Source organism: Equus quagga, chromosome 1, assembly GCF_021613505.1.
Source record: "Equus quagga isolate Etosha38 chromosome 1, UCLA_HA_Equagga_1.0, whole genome shotgun sequence".
Lineage (NCBI taxonomy): Eukaryota > Metazoa > Chordata > Mammalia > Perissodactyla > Equidae > Equus > Equus quagga.
The window spans coordinates 130,217,890-130,237,732 of record NC_060267.1 but is presented as its reverse complement, the minus strand read 5'-3'; the positions used below and the strand labels follow the sequence as shown (position 1 = coordinate 130,237,732).

Genomic DNA, 19,843 nt, shown 5'->3' with positions numbered 1-19,843 from the left:
AAGACCCCTCTCCCTGGCCAGCTAGACTTCATTAGCACAGGGGAGGCACCAGTTTTCAGGACAGTCTTGACTAACCCGAGAATAACGCTCTTGGCAATAGTTGGCAGAGAACCCACTAGAACAATAATGTGAAAGCCAGTTACAGTTCCTAATGCAGTGTCTGGAAGGATGTCAACTGTGATTAGAGGGGCATTCTCCTTCTGCAGCTGTCTTTGAAAGTAGAGGAGGGGCTCACCATAACCCCAAATTACCGGAGGGCGGCAAAGGGCCCGCAAACACAAGGGACATGCAGGTATTCGGGGCATCCCTTCTTCAGCGGCACTATCATGTCCCGTCAAGTTTTGAGTAAAAAGCAAAAGTTGTGGTGAGCCACAAATGGGCTGCAGGGAGAGGGAAAAGTACTTTGTGCTAATCCTGAATCTTTGCTTCAAAGCCCATCTCAATCACTTTTATCCTGAAACCTGAAATCGAGGTCTGGATTTTGCAGAATCAAAGCATATTTATCCAGCATTAAATCCACCTCCCAGGAAATCAGTGTTTTACTGAAAGTAAAATTCTTTCATGTCCAGAACTTTCCCGGACACTTCTAAGGCCTAACCCAGCACACACAAAAAGTTCAACAAATGTTTGTCGACTGACACATGTGAAAAAATGAACCCACCTGCCCCAAAATGGCAAATATAAAGCTGTAGAATTTCTTTTTAGGAAGACTAAAACACCAAGACGTGTCATCTATAAAACTTCATTTTTGATTCTGGGGCCCACTATATTGCTGAATTTTGACAACAGACACTCAGGGACAACAGGAGACTCAGATAAATGAATTTCACTATACAGGTTCATTCATTCAACAAATATTTTATGGAGCATCTATTATATGCCAGACACTGTACAAGCTGCTGTAGATACACTGGTTGACAAAAGAGATATTGTCCCTGCCCTCAGGAAGAATGTAGTCTAGTAGGGGACGGAGATGATAAACCAGCAAGCAAATAAATAAGCTGGTTTTAGAGTATACTAAGTGTTATGAAGAAAATAAACCAGGGTAATATGAAAGCCTGCGAAAGGGGGTAAGGGCAGAGCCACCAGAGAGAGAAGTCAGGGATGCTTCTTGGACGAGGGACATTTGAGATGAGACATAAGTGATGGTACAGAGCCAGCCAAGCAAGGATGGGGATGGACAGGGAGGGAGAGCTCCTCAAGACCTCTCATGATTAAAGGTTCAAGTTCTCTCTTTCCACATGTCCCACACACAGCACCTGATGGCTATTCTGATTGGTCAGTGCCCGTGCATGTGTGATGGTTCCACACCTGACGTCTGTTCTGACTGGTCAGTGCCCAAACATGTAACTGTTTATGTGAAAAAACACCATCTCCTATTAATAAGGATGAGAACCGTCCTAGGGCAATTATCCTTCTCAGTTTATTTTAAGAGAAAACAGGGGTGAATGACTTTATTCTTCTTTCTTTGTATTATTTTTATCCATGGAAACAGTCCTGAATTTCTCAAGACTTCTTAGTTTCCCATAAGACCTGTGCTAAGTCATGTCCTGGTCCACCTCTCATCTCCACCCTCATTCCCTTTGCTTTGAGTCCCGACCTCCCATAATCCAATTCCTCTTATTTCATGTTTTCTCTGACTGGAACCCTCTCCTCTCCCCCTTTCTCTCAGTTAACTCCTCCTCATCCTTCAAATGTGACCCCTGTGAAGAAAGTATTCCAAGATGGCTCCAAACCACAACAAATCTCCCAGTTACATCCTCTCAGCATCGCGTGTCTTTTCTTTGTTGTACTAACACCATTAAAATGTTACCCTTTACTTGTGTGATTGCTTGATTAATGTCTGTCTCCTCCCCCAAGCTAAATTCCATGAGTGCAGAAACCAGATCAAGTTTCACTCACTATATATGGTACCTCTAGCACCTTGCACTATGCAGACACAAAGAGTTTAATGCTTTGCTGTCACGATCTTGAAATTCTTAATAATTTTTTAACAAGGACTCCACATTTTATTTTGTACTTGGCCCCCAAAATTATGTAGCCAGTCGTGGAAAAGAAAGAACACGGGCCAATACAGGGCTCTTCTCTGATTGGTACTCATTCTGAGCCTACTCTCTGGTTCTGAGACCACCATCCCTGAAAACCCAAAGCAAGTTTGACTATCAAGCATTTATTCATTCAAACAGGAAACAAATATTTATTGGATAACTCTATGTGCCCACATAGTGGAGCCCTTTTGAGTGCAGAGCCCTGTCTGTGAAATTGGCCCTATTCTTGCCTTCCTCTAGGAGGTCCTGATCCTGTGTCATTTAAAGATGCTTCTGACTCTTCTGATAGATCCTGGGGTATATCTCACTCTGGACTTTATCACTCTCTGGACAATCTAGGTTTCATGGAACAAGGTCTCCCTAACACGGGCCCAACCCTGAAGACAAGAAATCCTTCCCCCATTAGAATTCAGCTCTGCCTTCAAACTGCCAATAGGACTCAGGCCAAAACAGAAACTCCACTTGGAGAGGCACCTTTTTAATCTCCCTTATTTTGAAGTCCTGGTTCTCCTTGGGATGTTGCAAAAGCTTGCCAGAAAGTGACAAACTCTCTGAGTCTGGAACCCTCATCTGCTGTGTTTCACCCATGGCTCATCACCGATGCATCAGTAAATGTTTACCTGAGCAGCCACAGACAGACAGGTGCTGTTCCACTCACTGGATGTCTCATATTGGCAAACAACCCATACACGCCAAACAGTGAATTAAATTTACAGGCAAATTTGAGAACACCAAGTTTGTTAGCAAATTGTAACACCATATTGAAAGAAGAACAGCAAAAATGGAAAATTATGTTCCTCATCAGAACAGAGTATCATCAATGTGTTAGGGAAAACGGCAGAGAGAGTTGAACACTAAGAATTTCAATATATTTTTTAACTTTAAAGAAAAAAAGTGTTAAGTTGGGGCCGGTCCAGTGGTGTAGTGGTTAATTAAGTTCATGCGCTCTACTTTGGTGGCCTGGGGTTCACAGGTTCGGATCCCAGGCTCAGACCTAGCATCACTCATCAAGCCATGCTGTGGCAGCATCCCACATAAAATAGAGGAAGACTGGCACAGATGTTAGCCCAGCAACAATCTTCCTCAAGCAAAAAGAGGAAGATTGGCAACAAATGTTAGCTCAGAGCCAATCTTCCTCACCAAAATAAAAAAGAAACGTGTTAAGTTGCTTTATACCATTTGGATATATACCCTGGGCTAGTTTCCCAAAGGATAGGTCTGGCACCATGGTGGTTAGTGAGATCATTTTTGGCACTATGCTTACAGTCTTAGTCTGGGCCCCCCCTAAAGCAGATCCTGGGGTGAATATTTAGGTATAAGCTGTTTAATTGGGAGGTGAGCCTCAGAAAGAACAGTGGGAAGTGGGGAAGTAAGGCGGGGAAAGGAGGGAAGCCACTAAAGGGTGTGGAGCCAGCAGGTTACAGCCGTGGGCAGCTAGAGTTCAATCCCCTGGGAAACCCCCAAGAGACTGTGTAGGACACACCTCATAATTTTCCACTGAGGGGTGAGGAGGTGAAAGTGTTCAATCTATCAACTCCTGCCTCTCATTGGTGGAGAGGGGCTCCCCAGGATGTTAACCCCCTTGGCTGGAAACCTCTCATGTAGAAGGTCACGGGAAGTCATAGGTGGGGTACAGGGGACATTGCAGGTGGCATGTGGAGTGAGCCAAGATGATATGCGGAAGGCCCTAGGAAAAAGTCTGCTAGAACAGGCTTTACCCAGCATCAGATCACATAGCAAGAAAATTATTACATTTTCAGTTCACTGTCAAGCCTGAATCCATCACCTTTAACACCCACTTAAAGCTTCCCAACCTCAATCTTTCTTTCCCTTCTGGGTGCAGACTCAGGCAACAGCATCTAGCTAGAATTTAGTCACATTGTTTTGTGCATATTTATTTTTCTTCAGGGTTATATTCTATTTATGGCAAGCATCCTGGTTTTCTGTTCATCATAATAATATAAACTTTCCATTCAAGATAAATATAAGGGGAAAAGACAGTTGCTTTGTAGAAAATTAAGTATTTTTCAATGTTAAGGGCTGTGGCAAAAGGCGATTCAAAAATGAGCGAGGTTTAGGAAACACTTTCTCTGAGGAAACTCCCTCTCGTAACTGTAACACAAAGTAACTGCCCCCTGCCTTTTGCTGCTCATGACAAGTACAGAAAAAGCAACGCTCAGATGCCCTCTCCCCTGGGATGACGGAAAAGGGACTCCTCCTTTTTCCCGTCCTTGCTGGACAGCATCTGTAGCCAGCTCTCTGCCCAGTCATGGATTAAAAATGAAATTCGTATCTCATAGGTCTAACTTTAGCCACAGGAAATGGGAGCGTTTGGGGGACCCAAAGGGTTAGCCATGCTTTGTTTGAGGATGGGTAGTTATCTTTCCTGAACCCTCTTCCTTCCCTTTTTTGGGAGGGGAGGGAGTAGAGGCTAAGGTTGGGGGAGCAAATGGGAAGCAAGGCCTGCTAGATCTGTTTCCTGGTCGGCTTTGTGGGAGACCCCTCCCCTCTCTGTTGTCAGTCCTGGTTCTCGAATTTATACTACACATCACTAGGACCAAGCAATGCCCACTTTAGGATGTATTATAAAAGATATTCTGATGATGAAAACCACCCAAACAAGGCACTTTAAAACCCTATGTTGCAAATATCTAGAAGCCTTGACTGCAGATATGAAATGCTTCTGTTAAAAAAAGAAAGTTCAGGGGCTGGCCCCGTGGCCGAGTGGTTAGGTTCGCGGGCTCTGCTGCAGGCGGCCCAGTGTTTCATTGGTTTGAATCCTGGGTGTGGACATGGCACTGCTCGTCGAGCCACGCTGAGGCAGCGTCCCACATGCCACAACTGGGAGGACCCACAACGAAGAATATACAACTATGTACTAGGGGGCTTTGGGGAGAAAAACGAAAAAAATAAAATCTTTAAAAAAAAAAAAGAAAGTTCAAACCTAAATAGTTTTTTCTAAAACTTATATTTGTATATTTTCTCTGGCTTTATTACAATATACACAATTTGCAGAAATCCGTTTTATAACTTTTTATCAGAAGTTGCCAGATCACAACTGATGTTATCTTTCTCTTACCTGATGCATAAGTAGTAAAACAGAGCAACCAGGGAACAATTATCACCTGATTGTTATCTATTTTTTAAGGCTATTGAACTAGCGAGGTGCCCTTATGCCCTTCACTTTCCCTCTCTGGATCTCAGTTTCATTATTTGTAAAATGAGGGAGTTGTACTGGGTGATCTCTGAAGTTTCCTTCTAACACTGATTACATGTATGACAACACATGGCCAAGGAGATTGTTGTGTGGGGGAGGCAGGTGGGCAATGAGAATGGCATAGATTGGGAAACACTTTCCAGAAATAAATATGAGATTCTCAATTTGCCTCAAAATTACGGATTACAATAATCCTATCTGTAAGTGATGCTTTTGAAACACGAGATCTGTGTTCAGGTCCCAGCACGGCCTGGTGTCCTGCACAAAGGAGGTGACCCACGAAGGTGTATTGAATTAACGGACAAAGGCACCTTCCCTGGGTCCCTTCTGAGGACTCAAGGCCAATGCCAGAAGGAGCAATGATCAATGAAAGAGAACAGAGAATGCAAGGGGTTAGGAGAAGAAAGACAGAGATGGCAAAAAGGAAAGAGAGCAAGGGAGAAAGGAAGGGAGAGGAAAAGGTATGCACACGGACAGTCAGTTCTTGCTGTTCCTGGTAGCTGTGTTCTATAAAGACTCCGTGAACAGTGAATTAATGAATACTGAACCACTACTCGCAGAGGTAAGACAGGGCTAAGTTCCTATGAGCCTCTGGTCACAATACTTTTGTCAACCAATCAAGACATCACCTTGTTTTCTGTGTGTTTATTTAACGTATACTCTTGATTCATTAACACTGAGCCCACAGCCAACAGCACTGTAATCCATGCCTGAAGGAAGCTCATCTAACACATGCACTGTCTCCGTAAGGCCCGCTGCAGCCTTCTTGTGCTTAGGAGCACTAGAAAATACTTCATCACCACACTGGGGGGCATTTTAAACAGTGAAATTGCCAACAAAGAGCACAAAAATGTGAAAAACATGGTACTAAATACACCACGAAAAAGACGCTTGTTTACAACGTGAGGCCGGAACAAGGAGGCAGAGTGTTGCTTTGTTCAGCTGGGAACGTGCACGTCAAGCGACTCAAATTTTTGGCAGCTCTATTCATGTCCGTGAACGACTGTGAAAGTGCTGTGGGTATTGATTTTGGGGTTACAAACAAATTTTAGCAAGTAAGCAAATACAGAATTCGTGAACAATGAGGACTGACAGCATGTATGTATATTTATATGTGTGTGTGTGTGTGTGTGTGTGCATGTGTATAGACATATATGTTTATAGAGAGAGAGAGGTAAAAAAGAAATGCATGAAATGAGGAAATGAATTCTTCACACAAAAAAGCTCTGGGGCTCACGGTGAGGGGCAGGCCCTGCACTGAGTGAGGAGAACAGTGCTGCACCCTCTGCCCTCAGCCTTTTTTATCTGAGAGACACAAAGCTGCTTCAGGCAGCACTGGCTCTATTGTTTGTAGGACCAAGAGCAAAATGGGGCTCCTTGTCCAAAAATTATCACTTTTCAAGAGAGTACAGCAGAGTATTAAACCACACACACAGCCTTTCTGAAGGCAGGGAGAACCCTGTGTGCCTGCACAGCTCTCAGGCTGGAGAAGCCGGCCCTGGCCTCAGGCCCACAGGGAGGCCTGACCGGGTGAGCATCTGGGACCAGTCCAGAGCAGGCAACTCACACTCACATGCACGTGTTTGCCCAAAGCCTCAGGTCTCCACTTAATGCCTCAGACTGGGTCTTATCTCAAACATCAGCCCAGATCAGGCAATGCAGACAGGCCTGATTTCTTCTCCTTCATTAAGGACCCAGCTGACCCCAAATCACAGCAAACACTGCAGGATCAAGAACAGCTGACTGGGCAATTTTTATCTAAAATAAAGAGCAGTGCTCTGATTTTTTTACTTCTTTGTCAACCAGGGAGCCAGAATCAGAACCTTGTTGATACACACAGACACACACACAAACACACACACACACACGTTTCCTTGAGGCAAAGATTCTTCCTGAAAAAACTGTCTACAACTCAGAGTTTAGTATCTTATACTCCAAGGTAGGAGACGGGAGTAGGAGTGATGGTGGGAGAGGGGTTAAAACAGCCAGGTGCCATTTTGCACCCATTGAATTGGCAAAATTAAAAAGTCTGACAATACTAAGGGTTGGAGAAATGGGGACTCTTGTACAAGGCTGGAGGGAGAGTCACAGATTGGAGAGCAACTTGACAGCGTCCAGTTAAGCTGAAGATGTGCATGTCTTCCTGCCCAGCATTCCACTTTTAGGGAGATATTCTAGAGTAATTCTTGCACGTAGGTGGGCACTTAGAGATCTGTACATGGATGTTCAGGATGTTCATAACAGCAAAGGAGTGGAAATAGAAATATCTATTAGTGCAGAAATAGAGTATAGGACATGGACCAACATTCTTGTCAGTCAAAACCGATCCATCAATCAAGCTCCCTCTTTGACACACACCTGTCCGGACTGTTCCGTTGCACTCAGATACACAGATGCACGTCAGCCCCGGCACTGCAGGTTCATGCTCCTGTCTGACTCCCGTTTGGATAACCCTGTTTCTCTATAGTTTATTTTGATCCAACCAGAATCACAAGCACACAGGGCCTCCTTGCTTCCAGACCAGTGGATTACTTATCAACCTCATTACCATATTTTAAGGGAAAGTTAACTATATTTTCCAAAATAAAAAATGCAGTGAGAAGTGCAGCACTGTTTCATACTTTTGCCACACTAATGTCTGGCTGCATACAAGACAGCTGGATCCACATAGCTGCTTCTGCAGTTAGTCCACTGGGATGGCTATTTTGGTTGACACATAGGAAGAAAATCTGTTTTGTAGTTACATAGTGAGTTTCTAGGTCTCAGGAACCTCTAAGGGTCCTTGGGTTGCACCTTGAGAACCACTGTTTCAAATCGTCCTCAGTTCTGCCAAAAGTTGTCTTTTGCACAAATAGAACCATATCATTTCCCACTTCCTTCAAACTGTCAATGCTGCCTATGGCTCAGAGAGTTAAATCCAAACTCTGCTCACAAAACTCTCCCCATTTGGCCAGTCTGGTGCCTATGCAAACTTTATTACTGCCCTATTTTGTATACTGAGTACACTGCCTACTGCTAGGTACACAAGGATACCTAAACCTGTCCTGCTTGTTCATGCCTCTGAGCCTCAGTCTTCCTCCTGCCGGAAGGATTCCTATGCATCTTTTACAATTCAATCCAAAGGTCACCTCCTCTAGGAAGCCTTCCCTGATTTACCCTTCCCTTAAAGTTTCCTCTTTTTATCTTTTAGACATTTATTTTTTGCATAGATAATTCAAGTGTATGGGATTAAACTCCAAAAAGGTATACTGTGCAATGATAAGCAGACTTCTTTCCCACCCCAGCCATCCTTTCCTCTCCCAAGAGGCAACCACTGTGATCAGTTCCTACCTTCTTCCAGAGCTGCTCTAGACATAAGCAAGCAAATCACTACTTTTACCCAAATGGCATCATACTATATGCACTGCTCTACACTTGCTTAACATTCTATCTTGGACAGCCTTCCACACCATCAAATAAAAATTGTCCCCAGTTTTTTAATAGGGCAAATTACATTTTTAGAATGTACCATAAATTATTTATCTAGTCCCCTATTGACTGGCTAGGTATGTGGTTTCCAATCTTTGGCTGCAGCAAATATCCTTCTACATAAACCAGTCCACACGCATGAGAGACACTGCAGCATTAATTAATATTCTGGAAGGGAAGTGCTGGACCAAAGGAAATGTATATTTGTAATTTTGATAAACATTGCCAAATTGTCCTCCATAAAGGCCATTCTAATTTATCCTCCCACTGGCCATGCATGAAAGATCCTGTTACTCTCACCGAAGACTGTTATCCAACTTTTTAATCTCTGCCAGTGTGGGAGATCAAGAATGATAACTTGGTCAAGTTTAAATTGATATTTCTCCAATACGACCAAACCTCTAGCGTTGCACCGTCCGATACAGTAGTCACTAGATACGTGTGGCAGTTTAAATGTAAATTTTAACTAATTAAAATTAAATAAAATTTAAAACTCAGCTCCTCAGGCGCACTAGCCACATTTCGAGTGCTCAGCAGCCATCTCTGGCTACTGGCCTCCATGGGAGATGGCACAGACAGGAAACACTACCATCATCATAAAAACCTTCTATTGGACAGGCTGCTCTAGACCTACCCTGTGCAATGGCTACCACGAGCCGCGTGTGGGTGCTGAGCACTAGCGTGTGGCTAGTTGAACTGAGATGTGCTCGAAGTGTATAATACACGCTGGATTTCGAGGATTTCGTATGGAAAAAAAGAATGTAAAATGTCTCCTTAATAATTTTCATATTGATTACATGTTGAAATGCTAATATTTGGATATACTGGGTTCAATAAATCATTAAAATTAATTTAACCTGTTTCTTTTTGTCTCTTTTAATGTGGCTACTGGGAAATTTAAAATTATACACATGGCTCGCATTCTGTTTCCATCGGACAACAGTGCGCCACAGGGCACAGTGCTCAGTTGAGACCTGGATTTTAGCATTTTTCTTTGTACAGAGAAATAAATGGACTTACTATTGTTATGAAGAAAAACAGACTCATTGGAATGTCTTTTACCTCCCCCCCTTCCCCGCCCCAGGCAGACAGGGTGGGCAACAAAAGGAGAAAGGGTGGCGGCGATCCTGATGACAGAAGATCGGCCCTGAAACAAACCAGTGCACTTCCCACCTGGGCGGCCACAGGCAGGAACCAGTGGCATCGCTGACCTCGAGCAGGGACCGATTTCCTGGTGGCTGTTAAAACAATGCGCCAGAGAACAAAGTGCCCTCCCAACTAAGAATAGAAGAATGGCTCCAAACAAGATTTCCAGGACTCCGCAGGAACAAACTGCTGCCCTGCACCGACCGTAAGCCGCCTGCCACCCCTGGCTTGACCTGGCCCCCTGGCTTGACGAATATCCCCGTCTCAGCCGCAACCTTCCTGCATTCTCAGCAGTCCCGGCACACAGCTCTGGGCAAGGACTGAGGGACCAGTGGAAAGGAGAGATCCAGAGAAAGAGGCGACAAGGGCTCTGCCTTAAAGAGCTTACACCACAATGGTTCTACAGTTGAGACATGGCATGTATGCCTCTGTCACTCACGTCTTTGGCTTTGGATATGAAGGTCAAGAAAACTTAGTTTTGCAACATGAGGCATCAAATTGATAAATCAGAAACTGTTTTCTAACTGAGGTATTAACGGAATGAGACCTAACTGTATCTGAGCATAAGTCATCTGCCTGGAGGGAAATATTAATTTTATTATTATTATAGCTGTGAGTCTTTAGGCAAGTGAACTAACCTCTCTGGGTCTCAGTTTTCTCATCTATAAAATAAAGGAGTTGGATTATATGAGCTTTCCTAGCTTATCCAGTCTGAAAGTTCTGTGACCCTATGCACGTGCAAACGAGATCTCACCAACACCTTCATCCCCATTCTCCCACTCATTTAAAAAACACTCATTAGGCAATTAGTATGAATCAGACCCTGAGCCTGACACTGGCATACAAATATGGGAAATCCTCTCTTCCACTGGATGAAGTTCTTAAGAGAAGGAAGGGGAAAGAAGGGGGAGGGGATGGATTGAAGAATTATAGTGGAGTTCTTCACCTGGGGCCATGGCCTGCACAGAAATGTTCACAAGTCTGTGCAGGTTTCTGAAGCGAACATTCAAAGATGCACGTGACCTCAAGAAAGCAGAGGGCTAGCGCTTTTGGGAAACTACGATGGGCTAGGTACCATGGGAAATTCTGAGTACGTGGTGGGTGCTTGAGGAGTTGGCACCCAAGACAGAGGACAAAGTGTACATGGGAATAAAAACACAAGGGATTTGAACCCGAGTCTCTCCCTGCCACATCAGGGATGATCTCTGTGCATGGCTTCCTCCTGCTGCTGGGCCTTCACCAACTCTCCCCTTCCTCACATCAGAAGATTATAAGCATTTGACAGGCCAAGACAGTATCGCACTTGTCTGACCTGGGAGGAGTGGACCTGCCCAACAGGCGGGGGTGGGAGGACAAAACGTGATAAGCCAGGTGAAACACTCATTGCAGGCCAGCACTTCAGCACCAGTAGATATTCATTCATCACGTATTTATTTAGAACCTAATATATGTCAGGCCTTGCGTTAGGTGTTCTCGTCATCTTCATCATTTATCGTTACTACATTTATCCTCCTCCAACATGGCAGAGTGCTCCACACAGTAGGCACTCAATAAATGCACAGTTAAGCACTGCACAATGACATTTCGGTCAACAGCAAACTGCATACATGATGGTGGTCTCCTAAGATTACAATGGAGCTGAAAATTTCTGAAAAGAGTGACACCTCAAGAAGAGCCTCAGGCAGGTCCTGCAGGAGGTGTTCCAGAAGAAGACAGTGTTATCACAGGAGATGACAGCTCCATGTGTGTTATTGCCCGTGAAGACCTTCCAGTGAGACAAGATATGGAGGTGGAAGACAGTGACACTGATGATCCTGACCCCATGTAGGCCTAGGCTAATGTGTGTGTTTGTGTCTCAGTTTTTAAGAAAAAAGTTTAAAAAGTAAAAAAATAAAAAATTTTAAAAAATAGAAAAAAGCTTACAGAATAAGGATATAAAGAAAATATTTTTGTACAGCTGTACAGTGTGTTTGTGCCTTAAGCGAAGTGTTATTACAAAAGAGTCAAAAAGTTAAAAAAATTAAAAAGTTTATAAAGTAAAACAGTTGCAGTAAGTTAAGGTTAATTTATTATTGAAGAAAGAAAATTTTTTAAATAAATTTCCTGTAGCCTAAGTGTAGAGTGTTTCTAAAGTCTACAGTAGTGTACAGTAATGTCCTAGGCTCCACATTCAATCACTACTCACTCTCTGACTCACCCAGAGCAACTTCCAGTCCTGCAAGCTCTGTTCATAGTAAGTGCCTTACACTGGTGTACCATTTTTATCTTTTATATCATATTTTTACTATACCTTTTCTGTTTAGATGCCCAAATACTTACCACTGTGTTACAATCGCCTGTGTGAATACAATCGTATTCAGTACAGTAATATGCCGTGCAGGTTTGTAGCCCAGGAGCAATAGGCTAGACCATACAGCCTCGGTGTGTGGTAGGCTATACCCTACAGGTTTGTGTAAGTATACTCTATGATGTTCACACAATGACATAATCGCCTAAGGACGCATTTCTCAGAAGGTACCCCTGTCATTAACTGACATGTGACTGTAGGTTGCGTGAGTAAATGGTGATGATCTCTGTGGTAGATTAATTTATTCTTCAGCAAGCTTTTATGCCTTCTCTTGACCTCCATGGCTTGATACTGTGACTTGCCCTGACCAATGGAATATGGGTGGACGGGGCAGTGTACCCATTTTGAGCCTAAGCCTTAACAGACATCGTGTACTTCTGCTTGATCCTCTGGAACTTTCTGACCTCCAGAGGAGAATACACAGGTGGATGGCTAATGGACCCATGTGGGATGGACCACCCCAGCAATCTACACACCAGTAAGCATAAGAATACATCCTTGTTATTGTTAGCCACTGAGTCTCAGGTGGTCACTCAGCAAAAGCTGACTGAGACAGTCTCCTTTACATACATTCAGACATTTCAGGCAGAGAGTGGCCCTGTGGGCTTTCCCATTAAGGTGGGATTTCAGCAATTGGGTTATTTTGTGGCTCTCTCTACCCCATTTTCTCTGGGCTGATAACGTCCTAATCAAAGAAGACAGCAGGGGCCACAAAGACCCATATTTTGGCCATCTTGACACCTGGCACAGAGTCAGGCACAAAACTGGTCCTCAGGCAGCGCCCGATGAATGAAAGGAAGGGCTAACTGTTCATTCTAGTGGGAGAAACACTGTCAAAATCACTGCCAGGCAGCAACCTAGGCTGCAGGTGCTCAGAGCCACTGGTTCTGCAGTCCCCAAAGTGTGACAAGTGGACCTGGCGGTGACACAATGTCATTTCAGACCATATGCAGCAGACCGGGATGTATTTATTACAATGTGTTTTAGGAAACACATTATACTGTTTAGTGATTTCAGGACTAAATAAAGGACTATTGCTGCTTTCGATGAGCCTGTTAAAAAAAAAACAAAAACAAAACTAGACAATTTAAAGAAAAACAGTAAGTGAAGAATAATAGTACAAGTGATATATGGATTGGGAAACACAACTAAAGTTTAGGAAATACTGATCCATTTTAAGTCTCATTTTCCTACAAATCACAATCATCATCATAGCTAGCATTTTTGAGCACTGACAAGATGGACTGTTGTAAGGGTTTCACAGAAATCTTATTTTATAAACTGCTCATAGTACCTGAGGCAGAGACTATCATCATCTCCATTTTGCAGGTAAGGTCACTGAGGCCCATAGAGGTAAGGAACTTGCCCAAAGTCAAGTAGCAGTGAAGATTTGAACCCAGCCTGTCAACCTCCAGGATCCAGGCTCTTAACAGTGATGTCTCTACTGGAGAACCTGGTACCCAGGGAAGTTCAGCATTGCCCACGGTTAACTGGAAAACCAGGAACTTGAACACCAAACTCCTCACTCCCAGCCCAGTGCTCTCATCCCTGCTCCACGAGGAGCCTTGTGGTGAGAATTCCTGGAGGGGTTGACAGGGGCTGGGTAGGGTACGCAAGAAACAAGGGAGAAAGATCGGGAACACCAAAGGAAGACTTGGAAAGGAAGAGATGGGGACATGAACAAGGCTGCCAAACAGAAGCAGATGCGTAAGTGATGCAGAGAAGCTAGAATATGGACAAAGTTATTCGGAAAAAGAGGGTTGACAGCAAGGGCTGGCACACAAGAGCTGGTTCCTGAGCTCCTCCCAAAAGACCTGCCCACCCTGGTCAGCACTGGGAACTGGTTTCCCGAAGTGACATTCACATAGTTTATATTTAGGTCCTAAAGTCACCCATTGTTTCTGTCCCGGTGGACACTTGGGGTCACCACCCTGACCTTGCCCTCTCCGAGTCATACCTCTGAGTGTTCAATCAAGAGAGCCCTTTTTAGGACCTAGTTTGAATCAACTTCCCCTTCCATGGCTCCCACTTGGCATTCTGGGCAAGCTGTAAAAACATGGCTGGAATCAGGGCTTTAAAATGAAGTACTGACCTTTCGTGGAAGATGCTACTTCCTTCCCTCCACAAAATCAAACCAAGGCCATGTTGATTTCAGGATATAAGATGTTTCACAGCCCTCTTGTTGCTAAGCCCTTACACACTAAGGATTCGTTTTTCTGGTAGCCACCAATACATTCTATGGTCATAAGGCCTGAGACAGGGGTCATGTTTGCTAAGTGCTGCCTCTGTGCTAGGCACTGCCATGAGCCATTTCATTTATTTCTAATGACAACCCTACAAGGTAGGCACTATTTATTATCCCCATTTTACAGAGGAGAAAACAGATTCAGAGAGGTTTGGCAACAAACCAATTGCATGACTTAGTAAGAGGCACAGCTGGGACTCAAACCTAGATATAATTGGTTCTAAAACCCAAGCCCTTAACCATTACACTCTACCACTCCTCCACAGACACAGGACCACTTTGGCCAAATCTCAGAAGATGGATTTATGAACTCTTTAAAGGGTTTCTCCCCTCCCTTTTTCTCCTCCACATCCAGTTACCAACTGCCCCTCCCAACCCCAGGCCCAATTCCTCCAGAACCTTTCTCTGGAGACTCTGAGAGCCAAGAAATGAAAATTAATTTAATAACACTTTCAAGAGCAGAATAAAGGCCAATAGCCAGCCAACCAATTATATTTTGAGTTCGAGTTGATATTCTTGGGAAACGTGTGCTTAAAAGTACTCATTAAATCATTTGACTTTGAAAGAGGGAAGATATGAGAATAATTTTCGACTGTCTGTGCAAGATATTTGCATATCTTAAGTTCATATCAGAGCTAAAATGAGTTTAGAGACATCTCCATTTGACACGGGGGGAAACTGAATCCAGAGAAGGCAGTGACTTATAATAGATGCCTCTTACAGAGGTGCGAATTGGACCCCAGCAAACATCCACCAGAACAGGCTGACTAGCCAAAGGACTGGAAAGCAAAATGTTACTGAAGATGTTGCATGTGACAGGAGATGTGGGAAGGGCCCCATCATTAGAATCATCATGTAGCACCTACTGGCTAAGAATGATATTTCTGGATCTATTCTGCCTGAGCTTGAAGCCTAATCCACTACTAATCAGCTAAGTGACCTTAGGCAAATTATTTATCTTCCCTAAACTTCTGTTTTACCATCTGCAAAATGGGGATAGTAATAGCCAACCCCTACAGTGTTGCAAGAATTTCATAAGCTAGTACAAGTAAAGCGCTTAGTAACACAAAAAAGCATCTAATATAATTATAATTAGCCATTATTGTATTATTTTTAATCAATGTTACATTAACTGTCACCAAGATGTAGTAAATCACTTTAAATGTCATCAATTTCCATACTTCAAAGGCTCAAAAATTAATCTTCATCAGGTGAGCAAACAGTTAGGTGAATGAGATAGGAAAAGAAGAAAGAGAAATCACCCAAATCACATGAAAAGATTAAAAATGTATATCTGTGATGGTCATGTACAAGAGGTGGAATTAGCATTACAAAAGTCAGTTTCAGAAGCGTAATTCTGATGAGACAAACAGAAAAAGCAATGGGTATTTCCTTTACAAAATAGTTTTGGTTTATCCAAAGCTTTAATACCTACCCCTAAACACACAAGCAAATAAAAGAGACAGAGAGAGTAAGCTTCAGCGCTCCCAACCTTCTTCAGCCCATTAGAAATAGAACACTTCCAGCCCCTCCTTCCGAAATAACTCAAATCTGGCACCAACACTCTTAATGAGAATGGCAGAGAGTGTGAGTCTCCCCTAATATTATCTGACTTCATCTTCCCAATGATGAACACATTCAAAACACCAGGATCACTTCAAGGAAACCTACAAAAAAAAGTTGCTCCAAGCAGAATGAACTTCCAAAACAGAGCCCTGCTATCTTCCAGTACAAAGAAGAAGAGAAGATCTCGGAAATGCACTTTGTGATAAAAACAGAAAACAAGGCAGATGCCTCCTTTCTTTCTCCCTTTTCCTTCCCATTACCTGAAAACAGTTCTCTTATAAAAATTGAAATACTAGCATCGTAGAGCAAAAACTGAAAGACTCCCTCCCCTTGTTCTCCTCCAATCACAGATGCTGACGGACGCCCTGACAGCCAGGCACTCCACTTCACTCACCATCTCCACCAAGCACAACCGTTTGTGGTCTTAAACACAACCACACAGCTCTTTTCTGATTCATACTAAAGTGAGGCAGAAGTCTGCCTCCATCATTCCAGGTGTTTTTAACAGCAGCTCCCTGTTCAGTTTCTTGGGAGATGAAAAGAGAGCTGTGCCCTCCCACAACTCAGCTCCTGGCACCACCCAGCAGGCTTGGGTGGGAGTTGGGAGCTGGTCCATCCCTGGATCAGCAGCAGGGAGCTTACCTGAGCACGGACAAAGAAGCAACACCACACCATGGGGCGCTCCGACCTCATTCACCCGGAGTCCCCTGCCCTTAACTGTGGTGGAGCCCTGCGGACGGGATCCTCTGAGCAGAGCAGAGCATGGTTTCCCTGAAGGAACTCCTCCCCGCCACTTGGGCTGCATGACAGGAAGTGACAGGGGGCCATCAGTTACAAGTGTCAGAAGCTGAGAACCACACCAGCCAAGAGCTCCCACCTCCAGCAGTTTCCTTGCCTGCTGCTGCTGCTTTTTCAGAGCACTCTGCCTTCTGGCATTCAAAGGCACACTAGAAACTCAGTTTCTGGCTGACAATCCCCAGCCTGTAAGAAACAAACAAGGCTCAATGGGTCCCCACCTAAAGCCATGCTGGGCATTCTGACAGCTCCAAAAGGTTTGCTGCTAGGACATCATGCCTCAAGTCTGGAGCTTTGCAGACCCAAACGTTGGGATGAAATGGGTAGAGAAGGGACACTGGGAGGAGAACTTCGTGTGTTCAAAGAGGAATCAATAGCCCACTTGAAATTCACCCAAGAGTCAGCAGCCCTGCCAGGGATACAGAAGCCACAGTGAATCCAATTTCACAGCAACTCAATAAATGAGAGTGGTGGTAAACACCACACCCATCCGTTTCTTTTTTTCTTAGGCAAATCTTCTCTTCATGGCCCCTTCAAAATAGCTACTTCTGGAAAGCTCCTTTTCAGCTTTTGACATGGGTGACAAAAGGCCTCACTGCTCTTCTCAGAGTTACTCTGGGAATAACTCGTGGCTGACATTTCTCATTTTATGAACTGGGGATCTCACCACAATGAACACCTGGCCCCAGTCTTCTGCCTTTTACAAAATCCAGACTTCTTGGGTGATTGTTTCACAGCAAACCACAAGCTTTCAGATGAAAACTATGCCCTGTTCTACTCCTCCCGCAAACAAAGCAATCCCCTCACCCTCCTCGTATAGTGGCAATGGGTCTCACACCCAAGGAGACGTGACTCTAGTGTAGCTTTCAATGATTTACTTTGATTTTTCAGTTCTCTAAGGCGGTGGTATCTGATTTGCAAAAACCTTTCTAATTGCAACTTTTCGCTGCAAAGTTTCAGCCCAGGGTTTCCTGAGGCCTTCTTATACATGTACAGATTTTTAAGAATTTTTGCCTGTCTCAACCTTGAGTAGAGTGGGTGGCCCAGCAAAGAGAGAGGGTTCATTTGAACAACACGCTTCAATCTGAGTCTCAATTTCAGAGCTCATAAGAACTCAGGCTCTCCCCATTCTCTCAGGCCAGTGGCCTGACCCCTACCATGGGGCCTCTGAAGAGTGCTCTCTGCCCTGCAGACACTACAGAAGGATGCACCAGGCTCTGGTAGTAGAAAGATGACCCAGTGATGACCGGAGAATAAAATAAACACTGCCAGGAATTTGCAAAAAGTGTGGAGGAGCCAAGAAATAACTGAGCTGGCAAATGCATTTTTTATGGGGCCACAGTCTGGGAAGGCTTCTCAGAGCAAGAGGCTCATGGGCAGAATTCTGAGGGATGTTCTAGGTGGCAGAACTGGCAAGGGCAACAGCAGGGAGGTGCAGAACCACAGGGTGTTTTGGAAGAAAAGCAAATGCTTTGAAAGGTCAGGAGCACTATTCTGATGGGCTTGCATCTTGCTTCAAGGAGCATGAAGGAGTCCCATCTGTTTGGAGGCAGAGGAAGTGAAATCACTGTGAAAAGGCTCAGGCCTTTCAGGCAAACATCTGGGTGACCTCAAGGCCCATATATGATAGCCGCCAGGTCTGGCACCCAGGAAACGCTCAGTAATGTGTGTCAAATCAAACAGCAGTGTCCACAAAAGGTGGGTTGCAGCCTGTCCTCAGGATTCCCTTTTTCCCAAAGCCTGACTCCCCACAAAGCAAGCCTGGGGTAAGTGGGGGCTGTTGGCTGGGGAAAGAAGGCATTCCTACAAAGGCCTCTTGCTCCAACCTCCTACATAAAAAGCGTCCAGAATTTGTATAGGTCTGTAAACACCCTGAGATTAGCCAGCTTTGGTGGCAGCTCATCTAATGAAGAATGGCAATCCTCTGTGGACCAACGGAGGCTCCCATAAGCCCAGCCACTCCTCTCCTGGGATTTTCAAAAAAGCCACTTCATGGAGCCCCAGCAGCCAAGGCCAGGATCACCCCAGTGAGGATCCAAAGGAAATGTGACATGGCCATGGTGCGCTAGAGTTCACTTCTTTTCTGGGGGAGGGAGGGTACATTCACATGAACTAATCCTAGAATGATTAAGCCCAACTTCCGGCTGCTGACTGTGAATGACAAAGAAGAACTGAAACCCGTGGGCTGCAGCACTTCGTGGAAGAGGTGAAACCTGAGTGGGCTCTGGGGCAGGTAGCAGTGGAGGAGGAGGAAGGGAGGGAGAACCAGCAGACAGACGCCCCGGCAGGGGAGAATGGGCGCAGGCTGCAAACAGGAAGGAAAGAACAGGGCACGGCCATTTCCTCCGATGCCCCTGCTTTGACCAGAAGCAAGAACTCCAGTAGTGAAATCGGTCCACACAGAAGGCCTCTCAGAGGAGAATTTCCGTAACAGCCTCCTGCCCTGCAGGGTTCAAGTCCTTCTTGAGCTTTATAATGGGAGCTTATAAAGGAACAGGAATGTGGCTTTGCCCTGTGTGGCATCTAGGATACTACCAAATATTCAAACACGTTTTTCTACTGATCTTTAAATTTTGAAAGTAACATAGTGTCATTGTAATACAATCAAACCATACAGAAGTGTAAAAAGTGAGTTTTCCCAAAGGCCCTGCTTTTTTCTCCACCCCAATCCCATTTCCCAGAGGCATCCATGTTCACACACCTCCCTCCTGTTGCCCTTGTCAGTTCTTCTGCCTAGAACACCCCTCAGAATTCTGCCCATGAGTCTCTTGCTCTGAGAAGCCTTCCCAGACTTTGGCCCCATAAAAAATGCATTTGCCAGGCTCAGCTATTTCTTGGCTCCTCCACACTTTTTGCAAATTCCTGGCAGCGTTTATTTTATTCTCCGGTCATCACTGGGTCAGCTCTGTACTACCAGCCTGGTGCATCCTTCTGACATATCTGTAGGGCAGAAGGCACTCTTCAGAGGTCCTATGGTGGGGCAGGCGGGGGGGGGGGGGGGGGGGGGGGGC

The 19,843-nt window shown here is 44.6% G+C and overlaps 1 protein-coding gene across 2 annotated transcripts in view; it reads right to left on the bottom strand.

The window, feature by feature from the left end:
- Positions 1–19,843, bottom strand: part of ARHGEF3 (Rho guanine nucleotide exchange factor 3) — a 284,344-nt gene that overhangs the window by 146,651 nt on the left and 117,850 nt on the right. Inside the window, exon 1 of one of the 2 annotated variants that reach the window (XM_046674009.1) lies at positions 16,680–16,808. The exons of the other annotated variant lie outside the window; for it this stretch is intronic. Coding sequence (XP_046529965.1) covers positions 16,680–16,730 — 51 coding nt within the window. The 5' untranslated portion in view covers positions 16,731–16,808. Of the gene's footprint in view, positions 1–16,679; positions 16,809–19,843 lie in introns of those variants that run through there. 2 annotated transcript variants of the gene reach the window in all.